Source organism: Lithobates pipiens, unplaced genomic scaffold (assembly GCF_037356315.1).
Source record: "Lithobates pipiens isolate NorthernLeopardFrog02 unplaced genomic scaffold, aLitPip1_a1.2 Scaffold_8, whole genome shotgun sequence".
Taxonomy (NCBI): Eukaryota; Metazoa; Chordata; class Amphibia; order Anura; family Ranidae; genus Lithobates; species Lithobates pipiens.
The window spans coordinates 94,698,154-94,716,189 of record NW_027507903.1 but is presented as its reverse complement, the minus strand read 5'-3'; the positions used below and the strand labels follow the sequence as shown (position 1 = coordinate 94,716,189).

The 18,036-nt window shown below is 39.3% G+C and overlaps 1 protein-coding gene across 2 annotated transcripts in view; it reads left to right on the top strand.

Annotated features, from left to right (window-relative positions):
* APBA2 (amyloid beta precursor protein binding family A member 2) overlaps nucleotides 1-18,036 on the top strand; it is a 655,935-nt gene that overhangs the window by 559,469 nt on the left and 78,430 nt on the right. For both annotated transcript variants that reach the window (XM_077472278.1, XM_077472277.1), the window contains 3 exons: nucleotides 4,375-4,554; nucleotides 4,636-4,848; nucleotides 14,303-14,422. In XM_077472278.1, coding sequence (XP_077328404.1) covers nucleotides 4,375-4,554; nucleotides 4,636-4,848; nucleotides 14,303-14,422 — 513 coding nt within the window. The remainder of the gene's footprint in view (nucleotides 1-4,374; nucleotides 4,555-4,635; nucleotides 4,849-14,302; nucleotides 14,423-18,036) is intronic.

The window sequence follows — 18,036 nt, the reverse complement described above, 5'->3', positions numbered from 1 at the left end:
TAAAGTGAGTGAAGGCTGCCATCCAGTGGATGTAAATATCAGTTTCTTCTCTTTTTTTTTTTTTGGATAGTATAACATAACAAATCTTTACATTAGGCATGTGTGTTCTGTTTGGCTTTGCCACCTTTATCTTTACTGGAGCAAAGCTGCAGAAGAATCTTTTCCAAAGATCAGTTGATTTTTTTAGACTGCTTCCCATTGATTTTTTTTCCTTCTATGGTACTTTGTATTCCCCTCTGGATTACTACATAGTGGGAAAAAATAAAATAAAAAATCAGCGCCGAGAAGTCTGCGGAAGTTAAATGTCAGATTTCATGGTCCCTCTAGCATAGGAATAGAAGAAATAAGAACCTGAAATGCATCGTAGATCAATGTGAATATGGCCATGAGGACCAGTTCTATGTATATAATAGTCTTACATGACTCTTTCCAAACATTTCCCCTGCGATTAGATTATTCCTTATATAAGATGAACATACTAAGCAATCCACAGTCATTAACGTTTAGAAGATACTTGTTTTTCTGTTTCATTTATTTACAGTGAACAAATGTTCATTTTAATATGTCGTTTAAGGGAATCTGACAACTAGTTTTAAAGTTATCTAATTTGTGTTATTCTTGCTAGCTGATATTGCCTGACTTGTATTCTGCACGTTTATTGTAGGCCAGTAAAGCTCTCATTCAGCATACCTTTAATACACACACATAATCCTTTAGATTTTTTTTTTTTACTTTTTGGAGACTATTTATTGTTGTATTTGTTTATTTCCGGCACACTTATACATCGTTACAGAAAAGCACAGTACAAGTAATCATTTGGACGTTCACATTCATTTTTATTTTTGTATATTTTATATTTTTTTAAATATATTTTTTCACAATAACATTGTATGTTTAGTTTTGCTCATATGAAGGATTGCATGTAATCTTTGTAGCAGCGCAAACACACACTTTCTTTTTTTCAGTCTCATTCAGGATCATTGTGATACAGTAAAGGTAGTGTCCCTAGAACTAGTATTGTTAATATTACACAGGATTTATATAGCACCAACAGTTTACGCAGCACTTTACAACATAAAGGCAAATGGTACAATTAAAATACAGTTTAATACAGTAGGAATCAGAGAGTCCTGCCCGTTAGTATGCAGCTTTTGAGTCACAGCTTCCATCAAAGGCTTCTCAAATAAATGTTTAAAGTCATTTTGCATTGCAATCATTTCAATAAACTAAAAGATCCTTGCTGGTTTCTTTTCTGTAGATACTAATGTAAATCTTACTATGCCCTTTCCCAAACTAACTTCTAAATGGGAAGGTCTTTATTATAATCACACAGTACATGTTTAAAAAGAACACTTAGAACACTAATGCCGCGTACACACGACCGGACTTTCCGGCAGAAAAGGTCAGACAGAATAATTTCATTGGATATTCTGATCGTGTGTGGGCTTCAGCTGACTTTTTTTTTTTTCAAAAATTCTGACGGACCTAGAAATAGAACATGTTTTAAATCTTTACAATGGAATCAATTCCCATGGGGAAAACGTTCGTCTGTTTGCTATTCTGACAGACCAAAAACGACAGAAGGGCAGCTATTGGCTACTTGCTATTGAACTTCCTTTTCTAGTCCCGTGGTACGTCATTGCGTTCTAAATAAATTGACTTTGTTGTGACCATGTGTAGGCAAGTCCGTTTCAGCGGAACTCCGTCGGAAAGACCGTCAGAGTTTATTCTGACGGAAACTCCGGTCGTGTGTAGGCGGCATTAGAGAGTATCTTACAAGTGTTTCATTGGATATTCCGATCGTGTGTGGGCTTCAGCTGACTTTTCTGTTCAAATATTCTGACGGACCTAGAAATAGAACATGTTTTAAATCTTTCCAATGGAATCAATTCCTATCGGGAAAACCATTCGTCTGTTTGCTATTCCGACGGACCAAAAACGACGCAAGGGCAGCTATTGGCTACTGGCTATTGAATTCCCTTTTCTAATCCCTTCATACGTCACCGCGTTTTAAACGAACGGACTTTGTTGTGACCATGTGTAGGCAAGTCTGTTTCAGCGGAACTCCATCATAAAGACCGGCAGAGTTTATTCTGATGGAAAGTTCGATCATGTGTAAGCGGCATTAGAGAGCATCTTACAAGTGTTTAAATGCTATTTCAGAGGACGCAAGTAGTTTGACTTCTCTTCAGGCTTCTTAGAATAAGCTAGTCACACGATTGGGGGTTTAGGATATCTGAGAAGTACTGTTCATAGAGTTAGGATGCTAGGGCTAGAAGAAAGAGAAAGAACAATCTTTAGCCAGGTAGCATGTCATCACTGGTCTTTTTCCTCCTCTTCTTCCTCCATAGGTGGGCAAGTCAAAAATGCTACAAAGTCCATCACCACGTAACGACTTTCTGCAACATTGTAATTTTAGTCAAGGGCAGCAAAATTATGTGTCCTTTGGGGGGGGGGGGGGAGGTCATGACCACACGTCTCACAGGAAGTGGGTTAAATGAGATAAGCAGTGCTGGGCCTGAAAGGACTTATTTTTTTAACAGAACATGTACCAGAGAGGATATTTACATGGTGACAGTGCTGGAGTGCAAGGAGTTGATAATTGCAGCAAGAGCTACTTATTTTTTAAGAAAGCGAGCAATTTAAAAAATGATTTTAAATCTAATCTATAATTTCACTTTAAGCTTAATGGCACATTTACTTTATAGAAAAGCTCTATCATTCTACAAGTAAGGTAATTGCTGTATTCACAGCCATTGACATTTTCCACATTTTGTCATATTACAACCAAAAACATAAATGTATTTTATTTTGATTTTATGTGATAGACCAACACAAAGTGGCACATAATTGTGAAGTGGAAGGAAAATGATAAATGGTTTTGCAAATTTTTTACAAATAAATATGTGAAAAGTGTGGCGTGCATTTGTAATCAGCCCTCTTTACTCTGATACCCCTAACTAAAATCTAGTGGAACCAATTACCTTCAGAAGTCACCTAATTAGTAAATAGAGTCCACCTGTGTGTAATTTAATCTCAGTATAAATACAGCTGTTCTGTGAAGCCCTCCGAGGTTTGTTATAGAACCTTAGTGAACAAACAGCATTGTGAAGGCCAATAAACACACCAGACATGTCAGGGACAAAGTTGTGGAGAAGTTTAAAGCAGGGTTAGGTTATAAAAAAAATATCCCAAGCTGTGAACATCTCATGGAGAACTGTTCAATCCATCATCTGAAAATGGAAAGAGTATGGCACAACTGCAATGTTACCAAGACATGACCGTCCACCTAAACTGACAGGCTGGGCAAGAAGAGCATTATTCAGAGAAGCAGCCATGGTAACTCTGGAGGAGCTGCAGAGATCACAGCTCAGGTGGGAGAATCTGTCCACAGGACAACTATTAGTCTTGCACTCCACAAATCTGGCCTTTATGGTAGAATGGCAGGAAGAAAGCCATTGTTGAAAGAAAGCCATAAGAATTCCCAATTGCAGATTGCGAGAAGCCATGTGGGGGCCACAGCAAACATGTGGAAGAAGGTGCTCTGGTCAGATGAAAAATTGAACTTTTTAGCCTAAAAGCAAAACCCTATGTGTGGTGGAAAACTAACACTGCACATCACCTTGAACACACCATGCCCACCGTGAAACATGGCAGCATCATGTTGTGGGGCTGCTTTTCTTTAGCAGGGACAGGGAAGCTGGTCAGAGTTGAACGGAAGATGGATGGAGCCAAATACAGGGCAATCTTAAAATAAAACCTGCTAGAGCCTGCAAAAGACTTGAGACTGTGGCGGAGGTTCACCTTCCAGCAGGACAACGACTCTAAACATACAGCCAGAGCTACAATGGAATGGTTTAGATCAAAGCATATTCATGTGTTAGAATGACCCAGTGAACATCCAGACCTAAATCCAATTGAGAATCTGTGACAAGACTTGAAAATTGCTGTTCACAGACGCTCTCCATCCTATCTGACACAGCTTGAGCTATTTTGCTAAGAAGAATAGGCAAAAATGTCACTCTTTAGATGAGAAAAGCTGGTAGAGAAATACCCCAAAATACTTGCAGCTTTAATTGCAGCGAAAGGTGATTCTACAAAGTATTGTCTCAGGGAGGCTGAATACAAATGCACGCCACAATTTTCACATATTTATTTGTAAAAATGTTTGAAAAGCGTTTATTATTTTCCTTCTACTTCACAATTATGAGCCACTTTGTCTTGGTCTAGCTAGCACATAAAATCCCAATAAAATACATTTACGTTTTTGGATGTAACATGACAAAATGTGGAAAATGTTAAGGGGGTATGAATACCTTTTCAAGGCACTGTATATCACCCGATTATAGTATAGCTTTTTTTTTCTAATTACAGGCACAGCTCATTGCTCAGTCAATTGGCCAAGCATTCAGTGTTGCTTACCAGGAATTTTTGCGAGCCAATGGGATCAACCCTGAAGACCTGAGTCAAAAAGAATACAGTGATATTATCAATACTCAAGAAATGTATAATGATGACCTCATACACTTCTCCAATTCTGAGAACTGCAAAGAGGTAATATGATATCATTATATTTCTGATTATACTTATGTGCATATTTTTGTTAGTTTATTCTTATTATCTATGTATTAATAGCTGCAGGTGGAAAAGCTCAAGGGAGAAATATTGGGAGTGGTTATTGTGGAATCAGGATGGGGTTCAATACTACCCACTGTTATTCTGGCCAACATGATGAATGGAGGACCGGCTGCTCGGTCTGGGAAACTCAGCATTGGTGACCAGATCATGTCCATAAATGGAACAAGCTTGGTTGGTCTTCCTCTAGCAACATGCCAAGGTATTATTAAGGTAAGTTATATATTTGTTCAAAATGAGTGAATGTGCAAGTACATCTAAAAAGTTTCAAGGAATAAAAAAGGCCTTTGTGCTTTTTTTGTTTGTTTTTAATTCACCAGTTTGAATAGTAGCAAAAGAATAAAGAATAACACATCACATAAAAAGTATTCGTCTTACACAATGATGATTGAATTTAGACATCTGGCAATTAAACACACACCTGATCATATAACTGTCTATAATTAATACAATTAATTAATACGATAATTAATGTGTATAGTTAAATAAACATAAACTATAATGATACATGACATTGGAAAGCCAAAAAAACATATTTTGGTTTTATTTGCTAGAAGACTCAAACAATGTTGATGTTATTGCTGGTGAAAGGGATTTTAATAGTACTGAGATTAAGAAAGAGTAACAAATACAAGGAAGAGGAGAGACTTACACTTAGGGGTGTATTATAAAAAAAAATAGTAATTGTAGATCTATTCATCCTGTGAATCTGCCATGTACAGTACATGCATTCTGTCCAAAGGTGGGGGGGGGCAAAAACAAATGTCGTTCGACTATTTTTCTCCAAGAAGAATGAATCAGGAAAATATCACATTATGGTCACTAGACAGAGCTGGGGATCATTGTAAATATATAATTCTTATGGTCTTATGTTTTTTTTTTTTCGGGATTCATTCTCTTCTGTATGAATTAAGCACATTCAACCTGGAGAGAAAATAGCCCAATATTATTTGTTTTGCCCTCATTTGCACAGAATAAATAGACATACAAGCTGTGCATTCAACACTACAGCTAAGTTGGGGTATACAGGGCACTTCTGAAAAAGAGTGCCTATGGAGTACTGGCTGCAGCCACTTAATGAGAGTCTGACACTAAGCAATTTTGATTTTGACATTTCACTGCATGACCTCCTGCATTCAGGTGTTCAAAGAAAGAAAAATCTTAATTCCAAAAGCTACTAATCTGAGTCTCATTTTCATGCTCCCAAAGCATTGCAGAACAGGGCCGGGACAAGGGGTGGGTGGGAGGTGCAGCTGCCCTCGGTGAAATGGTTTACTGTAAGGATGGGGGTGCTTTCCTTCTGTTACAAGGCTGACTGGGGTAGTGACTGCGGCAGTGATTTTGTCATGCAAGAGACTGTTAGGTATAGGATCCCCTAAGCATGCACATCCTGAAGGGGGGCCAGTTTGGCATCTTTGTCCTGGGTACTGGATGACCTTGTTCGGGCACTGCTGCAGGAAACTGAAATGGAGAGTCTGTGTATTGCAAGCAACAAGAGTTGTTTTTCCTTCAAACCAGTTTGTTTTGTGGGAATATAGTATTTAAAAGTTAATAAATATTATCTTGGTTCCCGATAGAAATGACTTTGCAATGACACAAATATTCAAATGAGTGTTTTTGCTCAAATGTGTTCCATATTGGAGAATGCAATAAATTATAGTCTTCCATACGTTTGTTTCATCTGCCCTTGTTTCAAAGGAAAAGTACAAAGTTGATTTGAACACTGATAAGTCCCCTGTATTATCCGCAAGAAGATAAATAATGTTCATGTACGCTTGGAAACATGAAGTAAGCTTAAGTGAGCGTAGTTTGATCTTTATTTAAAGGTCGTGACGGTCATAGAGAACATTGCAAGCTACAGAATAATATTTACAAAATTTATTCAAATCGTTATCTATGGAAAAAAAAAGTGATTATGCTTTTTACATATTTAACTCCATGAGTGAAAAACAGTTAAAGCGGTAATAAACCCCAAACTAAGAGTGTTATATATTGCAGCTTACCAATCCTTAAATGTGGTGACTGTTCATTTTTAAGGCTTTATTGTCTTCTGGGGATCCAGCCAGCAACACACTTTCTGTCTATAGCCCCGTACACACAATCGGATTTTCCGACGGGGAATGTTCAATATCAGGCTGTTGCCGGAAAAGCCGACCGAGTGTATGCTACATTGGACAATTGTTGTCGGACTTTCCGCCAACAAATGTTGGCTAGCATGTCTTCAAATTTTTCGCCAACAAAGGCATGTTGTCGGATTTTCCATGCGTGCGTACACAAGTCCTTCGGACAAAAGTCCAAAGTACAGGCATGTATGCTCGGAAGCAAGGACGAACCAGAAGCAGTCGGTCTTGTAAACTAGCATTGTAATGGAGAATCATGATGTAGCAAATGATGAAATCTCCAAATCTCTTTAATGGGAAAATAATGAAGCATAATGAATAATGAAGCTGCTTTGCTGGTGATACTGCGAATGGCTCATTAACCACTTTCCACCTGGCCAATGTACATATACGGCTGGGTGGGAGCCGCCTCCTTCTGAATTGACATTCAGGAACGTCCTTCAAAAAGAGAGGGCGCGATCCCAATGCGCTCGTGTCACCCTGACACGGCGCATCACGGATCGTCAGGAGGGCTCTGTGATTGGCCCTCCTGATCACATGATGGCTGTGTCCAATCACGGCTCTCATGTGATGTAAACAAAGAGTCGGTTGCTAGGCAATCGGCTCTCCTCTCCTCACAGTCGTCGCTGAGGAGAGGAGAGCAGATCGCTGCAGCCGGCTGGTGATCAGTGAGTATGAGCTGTTTTTAAAGCTTTTTACTCACTGATCACTAGTCTAGTATAAACCTACAGTGTAAACACACATGTCCCCAAAACACACATGTCCCCAAATAATAAAAAGACATGTCCCCAAATAAAAAAACACATGTCCCCCACATATGTCCCACTAAAATCACATGTTCCAATGATTATCTGCACACATATGTACGTGATCAGCTGCACACATATGTACATGATCATTTGCGTACATATGTCCGTGATCACACAAACCAATTATTATACACTTAATGGAATTGTTTTTACCAAAAACATGTAGCAGAATAAATTTTGGCTTAAATTTATGACAAAATTCGATTTTATTGGATTTATTTTAAAATAGAAAAAAGAAAATATTGTTTTTTTTCCAAATTTCCGCTTTTTTGCGATTATATCGCAAAAAATAAAAAAACTGAGTCGTGAATAAATACCACCAAAATAAAGCTCTATTTGTGCGAACAAAATGATAAAAATTTCATTTGGGTACAGTGTAGCATGACCGCGCAATTGTCATTGAAAGTGCGAGAGCGCTGAAAGCTGAAAATTGGGCTGGGAAGGAAGGGGGCGAAAGTGCCCTGTATTGTAGTGGTTAAATCAGTTATGGAGCTTTGCAACCATACTCCCCCTGGAACCCAGCATTTTAACTGCAGCAACTTTAATATAAACCCGGTGTTCGGTTTATCCCGCAGCGCCAATAGATCACAGCGAGGTAGCTGCTCTGCTACGCACAGCAGGACCCTGAAAGAACCTTCCCAGGCTGACGGGAGTTAACCAGCATCCTACCTCGCTGCGATCTATTGAAAGGCATGCCTATGGAGTTGTTGCAAACACATTTTAAAAAGGCTTTTTTTTCTAGTGATATCAAGAATAATATTATTATGTTTTTTTATTTTTTTATTTGGGCAAGTTAACACAACACCATTATCCCGTAGTTTTTAAGATCAAAGATACAACTATGTTGGTGTCCCTTGTTAATTATACATTGTATTTTTTAAAATGTAACTGCCTACTCCCAAACTGTTATTTGAAGTAAAACACATAGCCAAATATACCCTACACATTTTTTTTTTATTGTGCATTAAAAAAAAAAATAATAATAATAAAAATTAGACATGCTATCCGCCAATACAACTTAACCAAAAAGTGCATCCAAAAATATTGAAAATATACCAAATCAAATCATTATTCAACCTGAAAAATGTCAAAGCAATAACTCCAAGGCCAATAATAGATAACACATTATCTCCTCCAATTCCACAACATGTCTGGTTGACGAACAGCCATTCAGAAACAAACTAAAAAGCACAAAATGAAAAGTGCGAACTGAAAAGCGCTAAATGAAAAACGTGAAAATAAAAGCGCAAATCAACACTCACCATACTTTTACTAACACGAAATTAGCAGAAGGAGCCCAAAGGGTGGCGCTAAAGAGCTGAAAAACCACATAGTATGTCTTGTACGCCACTACGTTTGTAATTGGTGGCCAAGATTTGTGTGACCGTGTGTATGCAAGACAAGTTTGAGCCAACACTCTTCGGACAAAATTCCATGGTTTTGTTGGCGGAAAGTCCGATCGTGTGTACGAGGCATTAGAGTGTCTCCACCCCACTGGAGGAGTAATGGACATACCTTTGGACAGGATCACTGCCAATCTGGGGAGAGGATAATGTTAGATGCACTAGCAGATTAAAGCTAGCCTTATACCTGTAGAATTACATTTGATAGTTGTTATTTTCAGAACGTTCATTTGATCATCTAAGGGCCATTTCGCACTTCCATTTGATATCAGGTCCGCCTGTCAGTTTTTCAGGCGAACCTGATTGGAAAGATCCATGCATTCCTATGGACCAGCGAGTGTATATGGACTTATGTCTGTTTACACCCGCCTACCTATGGCTCTGATCAGGCCTATTAAAAAAAATGGAGGAGGACTGTGTCCTCTTCTGTTTAGGTGGAATGGATTGGAGGCAGCCAGGTGTAAATGGACAGTGGAGTCTGTTTACTCCCAGCTGCCCATAGAGCAGGGTGGGGTCTATCAATGCCCGCTCTGCATAAACTAAGTGGCCACGGACCTGTCATCCGGCCGCTCTGCTTCGATCAGCTCATCAGCTCACATAAAGGGCCCTAAGCCCTTGTACACACGGTCGGACATTCCGACAACAAAATCCTTCGGATTTTGTCTGACGGATTTTGTCCGAAACTTGTGTGGCATACACATGGTAGGACAAAGTTGTTGGAAAATCCGATCGTACGTAACGTGATGACGTTATTTCGTTACAACGGGACTACGTTCAGGCTAGTAGCCAATAGCTTTGGTCTAGGAATTTGATCTGAGCATGCATGGCACTTTGTCTGATCGGAATTCTCTACACACAATCGGACAAAGTCCGATCAGATCATGTTGTCGGAAAGTTTTATAGCCCAGCTCTAAAACTTTGTCCGTCGGATATTCCGACGGAAACAGTCCGATGGAGCCCACACAACACGGTCCGATCGGACATCTTCCGTCGGAATGTCCAACTGTGTGTACAAGGGCTAAGAGTTTCATGGGACAATGTGACAGTTTCAACCAGAGCAAGCAAAATAAATTTAACTACTTCAGCCCGGGGCCTCTTTTATGCACTTGTTGTTTACAAGTAAAAATTTGTAGAAAATTACTTAGAACCCTCAAACATTAAATATTTTTTTCTAACACCCTAGAGAATAAAATACTTTCTGTCACACCATATTTGCGCATTGGTCGTACAAGCGCACTTTTTTTTGGGAAAAAATAAAAAATTTTAATTAAAAAAAATAAGACAACAGTAAAGTTAGCCCAATTTTTTTTATATTGTGAAAGATAATGTTACGGAGAGTAAATTGATACCCAACATGTCACACTTCAAAATTGCGCCCGCTCGTGAATGGTGACAACATTTCACCCTTAAAAATCTCCATAGGCGATGTTTAAAAATTTCTACAGGTTACCAGTTTTGAGTTGCAGAAGAGATCTAGGGATAGAATTGTTGCTCTCGCTCTAATGATCGCGGCAATATCTCACATGTGTGGGTTTGCACACCGTTTTCATATGCGGGCGCTACTCACGTATGCGTTTGCTTCTGCATGCGAGCTCGTTTTTTTTCTTAGTTATTTTACTTTCAATTTTTTATTTTGACACAGTTTAAAAAAAATGGGTTACTTTTATTCTTATTGTAAGGAATGTAAACATCCCTTGTAATAGAAAAAAAGCATGACAAGACCTCTTAAATATAAGATATGGGGCCAAAAACACCTCAGATCTCATATTTACACTAAAATGCAATAATAAAAAAAAATTTTTTAGGTTGAACTGGATGGACTGGTGTCTTTATTCAACCTTACTAACTGTGAAACTATGAATTGGAAAAAAGTAAATACATTTCTCCTTTAAGAGCTGTGGGCGGAAATGACGTGGGAAGAATGGGAAGAAACACATTTCTAATCATTGAATTGGCTGCTGGACAGGGAAATATTGCTTTGATATTGCTACAGACTTTCTTTCACTTTTGTGAAAAAAATAACAGACTTTACTAGCTGGAATACCTGGCAACAACAAGCCCTATCTAGTAAAAGTAGCAGTTAGAGGATTGAGACAAACCATTTACCATTGACAGGGGTACTTACAATGGTCAGCTTTTATTTATTTATGTACGCTTTAACCCAAAAGCAAAAAAAAAAAAAAAAAAAAAACCCTGTACTGTAACTGCTTAAAACGTGATAGCTAGAGCTTAGCTTTGATTTGTTGGTGACTTATGTAAAGTCCATCTAAATTTACTAGTCCATCTAACACTACCCTGTCCAGTCAATGCTGCTGTCCAAGAATGTATTCATTGCTCGTTAGTAGATAGAGGAGCCACCTTAAAGTGGTTGTAAAGGCTGAAGGTTTTTTTACCTTCATGCGTTCTGTGCATGAAAGTAAAAAAACCTTCAGTGTGCAGCTCCCCCCCATAGCCCCCACTTATAATCACCTGAGCCCGAACCTGACCCAGCGATGTGCACAAGAGCAGAAACTCTCCTGGGTCTATGCCTCGTCATTGGCTGAGACACAGTAGTGGGAGTCATTGACATGAGTGCTCCCATAAGAAGCAGCTTGCTATGGGGGCACTCAGCAGGGGGGGGGGGGGGGGGGGGCTAGGAGCGCCGGTAGGGGACCAAAGAGGAGGAGGATCAGGAATACTCTCTGCAAAACCATTGCACAGTTCAGGTACATATGACATGTTTGTTGAAAAAAAAACAACTAAGATATGGGAAGCTGCAATGCTGCAATATATATATATATATATATATATATATATATATATATATATATATATATATATACACTCTCACCAGCCCTTTTTCTTAGGTACACCTTGTTAGTACTGGGCTGTATCTTCTTTTGCCTTCAGAACTGCCTTAATTATTCGTGGCATAGATTCAAGAAAGTCTTGGAGACATTCCCCAGATATTTTGGTCCTTATTGACATGATAGCATCACACAGTTGCTACAGATTTGTCAGCTGCACATCCATGATGTGAATCACATTCATGCGAATCACGTTCAAGAAACCCTTTTTTGAGATGATTTGTGCTTTGTGACATGGTACATTACCTTGCTGGAAGTAGCCATCCGAAGATGGGTACACTATAGTCAGGACATAGTCAGCAACAATAATCAGGTAGATCGTGGAATTTAAACAATGCTCAATTGAATGCTTAATGGAGTCCAAAGTGTGCCAAGAAAATATCCCCCACACCATTACACCACCACCACCAGCCTGAACCGTTGATACAAGGCAGGATGGATCCATGCTTTCATGTTGTTTACACCAAATTCTGACCCTACCATCTGAATGTCGCAGCTGAAATCAAGATTCATCAGACCAAGCAACGTCTTTCAAATCTTCGATTGTCCAAGCTTGGAGGTCCACCCTATTTACCTTAGCCTGAGTACTCTGCAGCAGCCATATTTTCTCACCATTTCCTAAATATGTGTGCTCTTGAAGTTTATATTGCAACAGTATTAATTCAGGAGAAAGGTAATACAGTAAAACCTTGGTTTGAGAGTAACTTGGTTTGAGAGCATTTTGCAAGACAAGCTAAATTTTGACTTGATATACAAGCGATGTCTTGATATACAAGTAGCATCATGTCACAAATGAGTATAAAAGAGAAGAGAAGCACCTCTAAGTGTAGAAATACGGATACATTTAATGAAAGTACAACATTTAGCAACATATTGGAGGCGCCTCTCTTATTAATACTCTGTAGCTCCTGCTGGATTTTGCTTCTAATCCCCTTGTGGAGGCTTTCATTTGTGGATGGACATTTTATGGTTGCACAACCTATCACATTGCTATAATCTTTTTATATGGACTATAAACTGAAGGACTTATGAATAAATGGTTGTGGAACGAATCATTTGAGTTTCCATTATTTCTTATGAGGAAATTTGTTTTGATATACAAGTGCTTTGGATTACAAGCATGTTTCTGGAACGAATTACGCTCACAATCTAAGCTTTTACTTGTTGAGATGCTACAGTAGCTTGGATCAGTACCGAGGAAGCAAAAACGACATCATATCACCTATATGCTGCTTAGAAAAATGTGTGTTGCCCAAATATGGACACTTGTCACAGATACCACAGAAAGTCCACTGTTTTGGGGGGCTGTGTCAAATGCCTTTTGTTTGCATCAGACAGGCTTTTCATACCCATACAAGTCTATGGGAATACAAAACCTACTGGAAAAACGTCAAATACAGATCAGAAGAAGGTCTACTGCAAGGAAGATGCATCTCAAACTGATGTCCTACTGATCTCATCGACACAAGCCCAAAGCCCTTAAGGAGTTGGAGAGCAACATATCTGAGGCTTAAGCAAAGGTGTGCCAGTGAATTATAAACTGTGCATAACACCTCCGTATATAGAAGAGCTGCATAACATACTGTATGCCGAGGAATTACAGTTGTATATCTGAAATTTCCAAAGGGAAAGTCAAAAGTCAGTAGCTATTTGTGGCCAAAGCTTAAAAATATATCAAACACCTTCAGCACCTTACAAACACCAAGTATGGGGTTGGTAGCATTGCGCAGTGGGACTTCTTCACATCTGTGAAACTGCTTGTCACAACAGGGAAATCTGTCAAGAAATCTTTTTTTTTTTCAGTCTACAGGAGTGTTCAAAGCTGGTTCATACTTGCCTTTGATTTAAAGCTGCAAAATATTGTGAGGTGAGGATTATATACTAATGGAAACTGACTATTCCATTTTTTGGTGCATCTTTCCTAAGATTTTCTTCCAGCATAAAAAAAGGCACAATGAAAAAGCTAATTTTGAGCTCATTGCTTAATAAATTAAATATCAGTGCAAGGTTTGGATTTGTTATTTTATAAAATGAATCAGTCCCTGCCCTCAAGGGCCTACAATCTAAGGTCTCTAACTCACACTCTTACATACAAATACTAGGGCCAATTTAGACAGGAGCCAATTAACTTACCAGCATGTCCTTGTAGTGTGGGATGAAACCCACACCGGCAAAATATGTAAATTCCATGCAGGTTGGTATTCAAACCCACAAACCTAGAGCTGCTCGGTGGAAATGCTAATCACTTAGCCACAGTGCTGCCCAGGTTTCATTGTAATGTATATACTAAAAGGCAAAATCCACTTTACCTAATAATGCTTTGCCTCTACAATTCCACATTTGAATTTTACTTTTACTTTAACAATGGATCAACAATCATCTCTTGTTGGTTGTTCTAAATATTTTCGGCATCAGTGTATGTTTCAGCAACAAAAGCCGATTTTGCTCCATACTAGTTAACTGTTTTATTTTTTTTTTTTTTTTTCTAGGGCCTTAAGAATCAAACGCAACTGAAGCTGAACATTGTCAGTTGTCCCCCAGTGACTACCGTCCTCATCAAGAGACCTGATCTGAAATACCAGTTAGGATTCAGTGTCCAGAATGGAATTGTAAGTGAATGATAGTTCTGCTACAATGTATATATGCATTTATAAGGACTATTAGAAAGCAGAATTCCTCTGGCAGTCTGCTGAAGTGGGCAAGATAGGCAAAGATAATAATTGTATTTTCCTATACATCTACAGTATTTACTGATGGCAGTGGTGAATGTTGTCCAGCTTTAAAGAAGTGTTCTGCTTTACCCTGACAAGGTGTAGTACTGTATATAAAACATAAAGACGAGCAGACCAATCAGAAGTACTGTAGTGGGTCAATAAAACAAAAACCACTTTAGAGTAATATCATTAGTAGGTAATACCTATACCACACTAATGTTCTAATCAATATAAAATTAAATAAATACAAAATCATAAATTGTGCTTCCGCTGGAATTTACAATCACTATTATCATAATAATTCTGCGCTACACCTCCAGCATTAGTATATAATAATTTATAAAGTGCAGATAAAATTTTACTTGTGTAAAATAAAACTGTTAACACACTAAAAATAAATAAATGAATAAATAAATAAAAAAAATGTAGAAAATATTTTGATAAAGAGCTTCACACCACCGCCTTTTTTTTATAAGTGATATATGTGTGGTGCACCTTATTTCTTTTCTTGTGCACCTTATTTATTTTTTTGTAAAATATCTGGAGTTGTGTATTCCTTGGTTGGTCTAAAGAAGATCTTTTATTCACTCAAATACACTGGAAATTTTCCCTTAAATGGACAAGTGCACATGACCTATTGCTTATAGGTCAAGGTACAAGGTGAGTGGTTATTGGTGGTAGTGTTTTCCACGTATGAAGCACAGAAAAACTCCTTATCAAGATATTTTTTGGAAATGATAAATAAGGACACATTGTACGGGATATTTTATAATTTAAAAAAAAAACAATTATTTATTAATGTATTTTTGGTGTGTTAACAATTTTATTTTACACATGTAGAATTGTATGTGCACTTTATACGATTATATACCAATGCTGGAGGTGCAGCGTAGAATTATTATGATAACTGGAATGAAATGCAAACTTTTTCTTTGTAATGCATGGTGAAGGTAAGTAAGCCATAAACATTAGAATACTTGCTTTACCCTCTAGCCAGGCATGACTCTAATGCCGCATACACACGATCGGACTATCAGGCGGACCAGAGTCCGGCGGACAATCCGCTCGTGTGTGGACTCCAGCTGACTTTTTCTTCCCAAAAGTCTGGCGGACTTTCAAAGAAGTCTTGACTCAAACTTGACTCCGCCCGTCTGTGTGCTAGTCCGCTGGACTTTTGAAATGAACGGACTTGCCCACACACGGAGAAAAGTCAGTTCATTTTGAACGTGGCTCCAGGTAGACGGAACTAGCGAAGGAAGTCAATGTCGCCGCCTCCATCGGCGAGATTGACACCTCCCTAGCCCCGTCACCTGGTATGGATTTAAAGGGGAACCCCTATGCAGAAAAAATGGCGTGGGGTTCCCCCCAAAGTTCATAGCAGACCCTTATCCGAGCACGCAGCACGGCCGGTCAGGAAAGGGAGTGGGGATGAGCGAGCGCCCCCCATCTCCTGAGCCATACCAGGCCGCGTGGCCTCAACATGGGGGGCGCTTTGGCGAAGGGGGGCCCTGCGGCCCCCCTACCCCAAAGCAACTTGTCCCCATGTTGATGAGGACAAGGGCCTCTTCCCGACAACCCTGGCCATTGGTTGTTGGGGTCTGCGGGTGGGGGGCTTTAATAAGGGGGCCCCCAGATTCCGGCCCCCCACTCTATGTGAATGAGTATGGGGTACGATGTACCCCTACCCATTCACCTAGGGAAAAAAGTGTACTTAAAAAAACACAACAGGTTTTTAAAGTACTTTATTGGACAGCTCCAGTGGTCTTCTTCCGTCTTCGGGGGTCTTCACGCCAGGCTCCTCCGCTATCTTCTGCTCTTTTGCTAGCTCTTTTACTAGGAGCCCGGCTTTCTTCTTCGCCGTCGCCACTGTCCGGGGGTCTTCTTCTGATTTCGGGGGTCTTCTTCCAACTTTGGGGTCTTGTCCCATTCTTTGGTTCTTCTTGCTGGGCCTCCACTATCTTCTTACAGCTCTTTTACTAGCATTGGCCCGATCTTGTTACTGTCGCTGCCACCTTCTTCTTCTTCTCCTTCTTCTTCCTTCCAATGTTGACACAACACTCTCTCCGGCCGCAATGGCAGGGATGCGTTGTGCGGAGACTTATATAGGAATAAGGGGCGGGGTCACCTGGTGATGTCACCTGGTGACCCCACTTCTTATGATGTCACAGTCCCAGAGGATGCGGAGACTGTGACATCATAAGGGGCAGGGTCATCCCCACCCCCTTTCCTGACCGGCTGGGCTGCGTGCTGGGATAAGGGTCTGCTATGGACTTTGGGGGACCCCTACGCCATTTTTCCGGCATAGGGGTTCCCCTTTAAATCCATACCAGGTGAGGGGGCTAGCAAGGTGTCAATCTCGCCGATGGAGGCGGCGACATTGACTTCCTTCGCTAGTTCCGACTACCTGGAGCCGCATTCAAAATGAACGGACTTTACTCCATGTGTGGGCAAGTCCGTTCATTTCAAAAGTCCAGCGGACCCCCGCCATAGTCCGGCGCATTATCCGCTGGAAAAGTCCAGTTGTGTGTGGGCAGGTCCGGTCATTCGGAAAGCCCGCAGACCTCCGTTGCAAAGTCCAGCGGGATAGTCTGATCGTGTGTACCCGGCATAAGTTCCATTCACATCACAATGAAGTGTGCTTCAACACAAGCATGTTTATGCATTGAAGCATGTTGTGTTTATTAAGTGAAAAATGGAAAAAATACTTCACTGTGACTAAAATTTAAAAGCAGCAAACATTACCAGAAGACTAACGGTTATTAAGAAAAGAAAAAGAAAAATGATGTTGCGCTAAAGGGTTAATGTACATAAATTGTGAAAATCTATTAGTGACCACAATAAATGTCAAAGGTCAAATTCATACATATGAACATATGGATATAAGTGAAAACCTATATATCATAAGTGCTGGTTATAAAAAAAATAATACACAATCTTATTACAGATAAACAAGTGAAAAGTCCAAAAAGCTGTGAATTCTATTATAAAATTGATGTACAATCTTATTACAGATAAACAAGTGAAAAAATCCAAAAAGCTGTGACTTATATCCAATAGATGATCCGGTTATAGACCGTAGATGGACCGGAAAATATACGTGTTGGCTTTATTATAAACAACAAGCTTGAATATATATATATATATATATATATATATATATATATATATATATATATATATATATATATATATATATATATATATGGAGAAGTGAATAAAATAAAATTATAGTCTCAATAGGGTGACAAAGATTTCCGGTGATCAAAAGACGACACTGAAAAGTGCTCTGAGTGGGATGAAGATTAAGAACACACATGTTTTGAAGAAAAATCAGGTTTATTTGAAAAATTGTATGGAGAAATGGCGTAATGCTGTTGCTGTAGGCCATTCGTCCACTTAGACGTCATCTGGAGTATGGACCACCAGCACCAGCAGCACGCTTTTATATAAAATGTGACCCCAAACTGAATTGTGGTATCTAAACCGGAAGTGAACGCCACTTCCGGTTG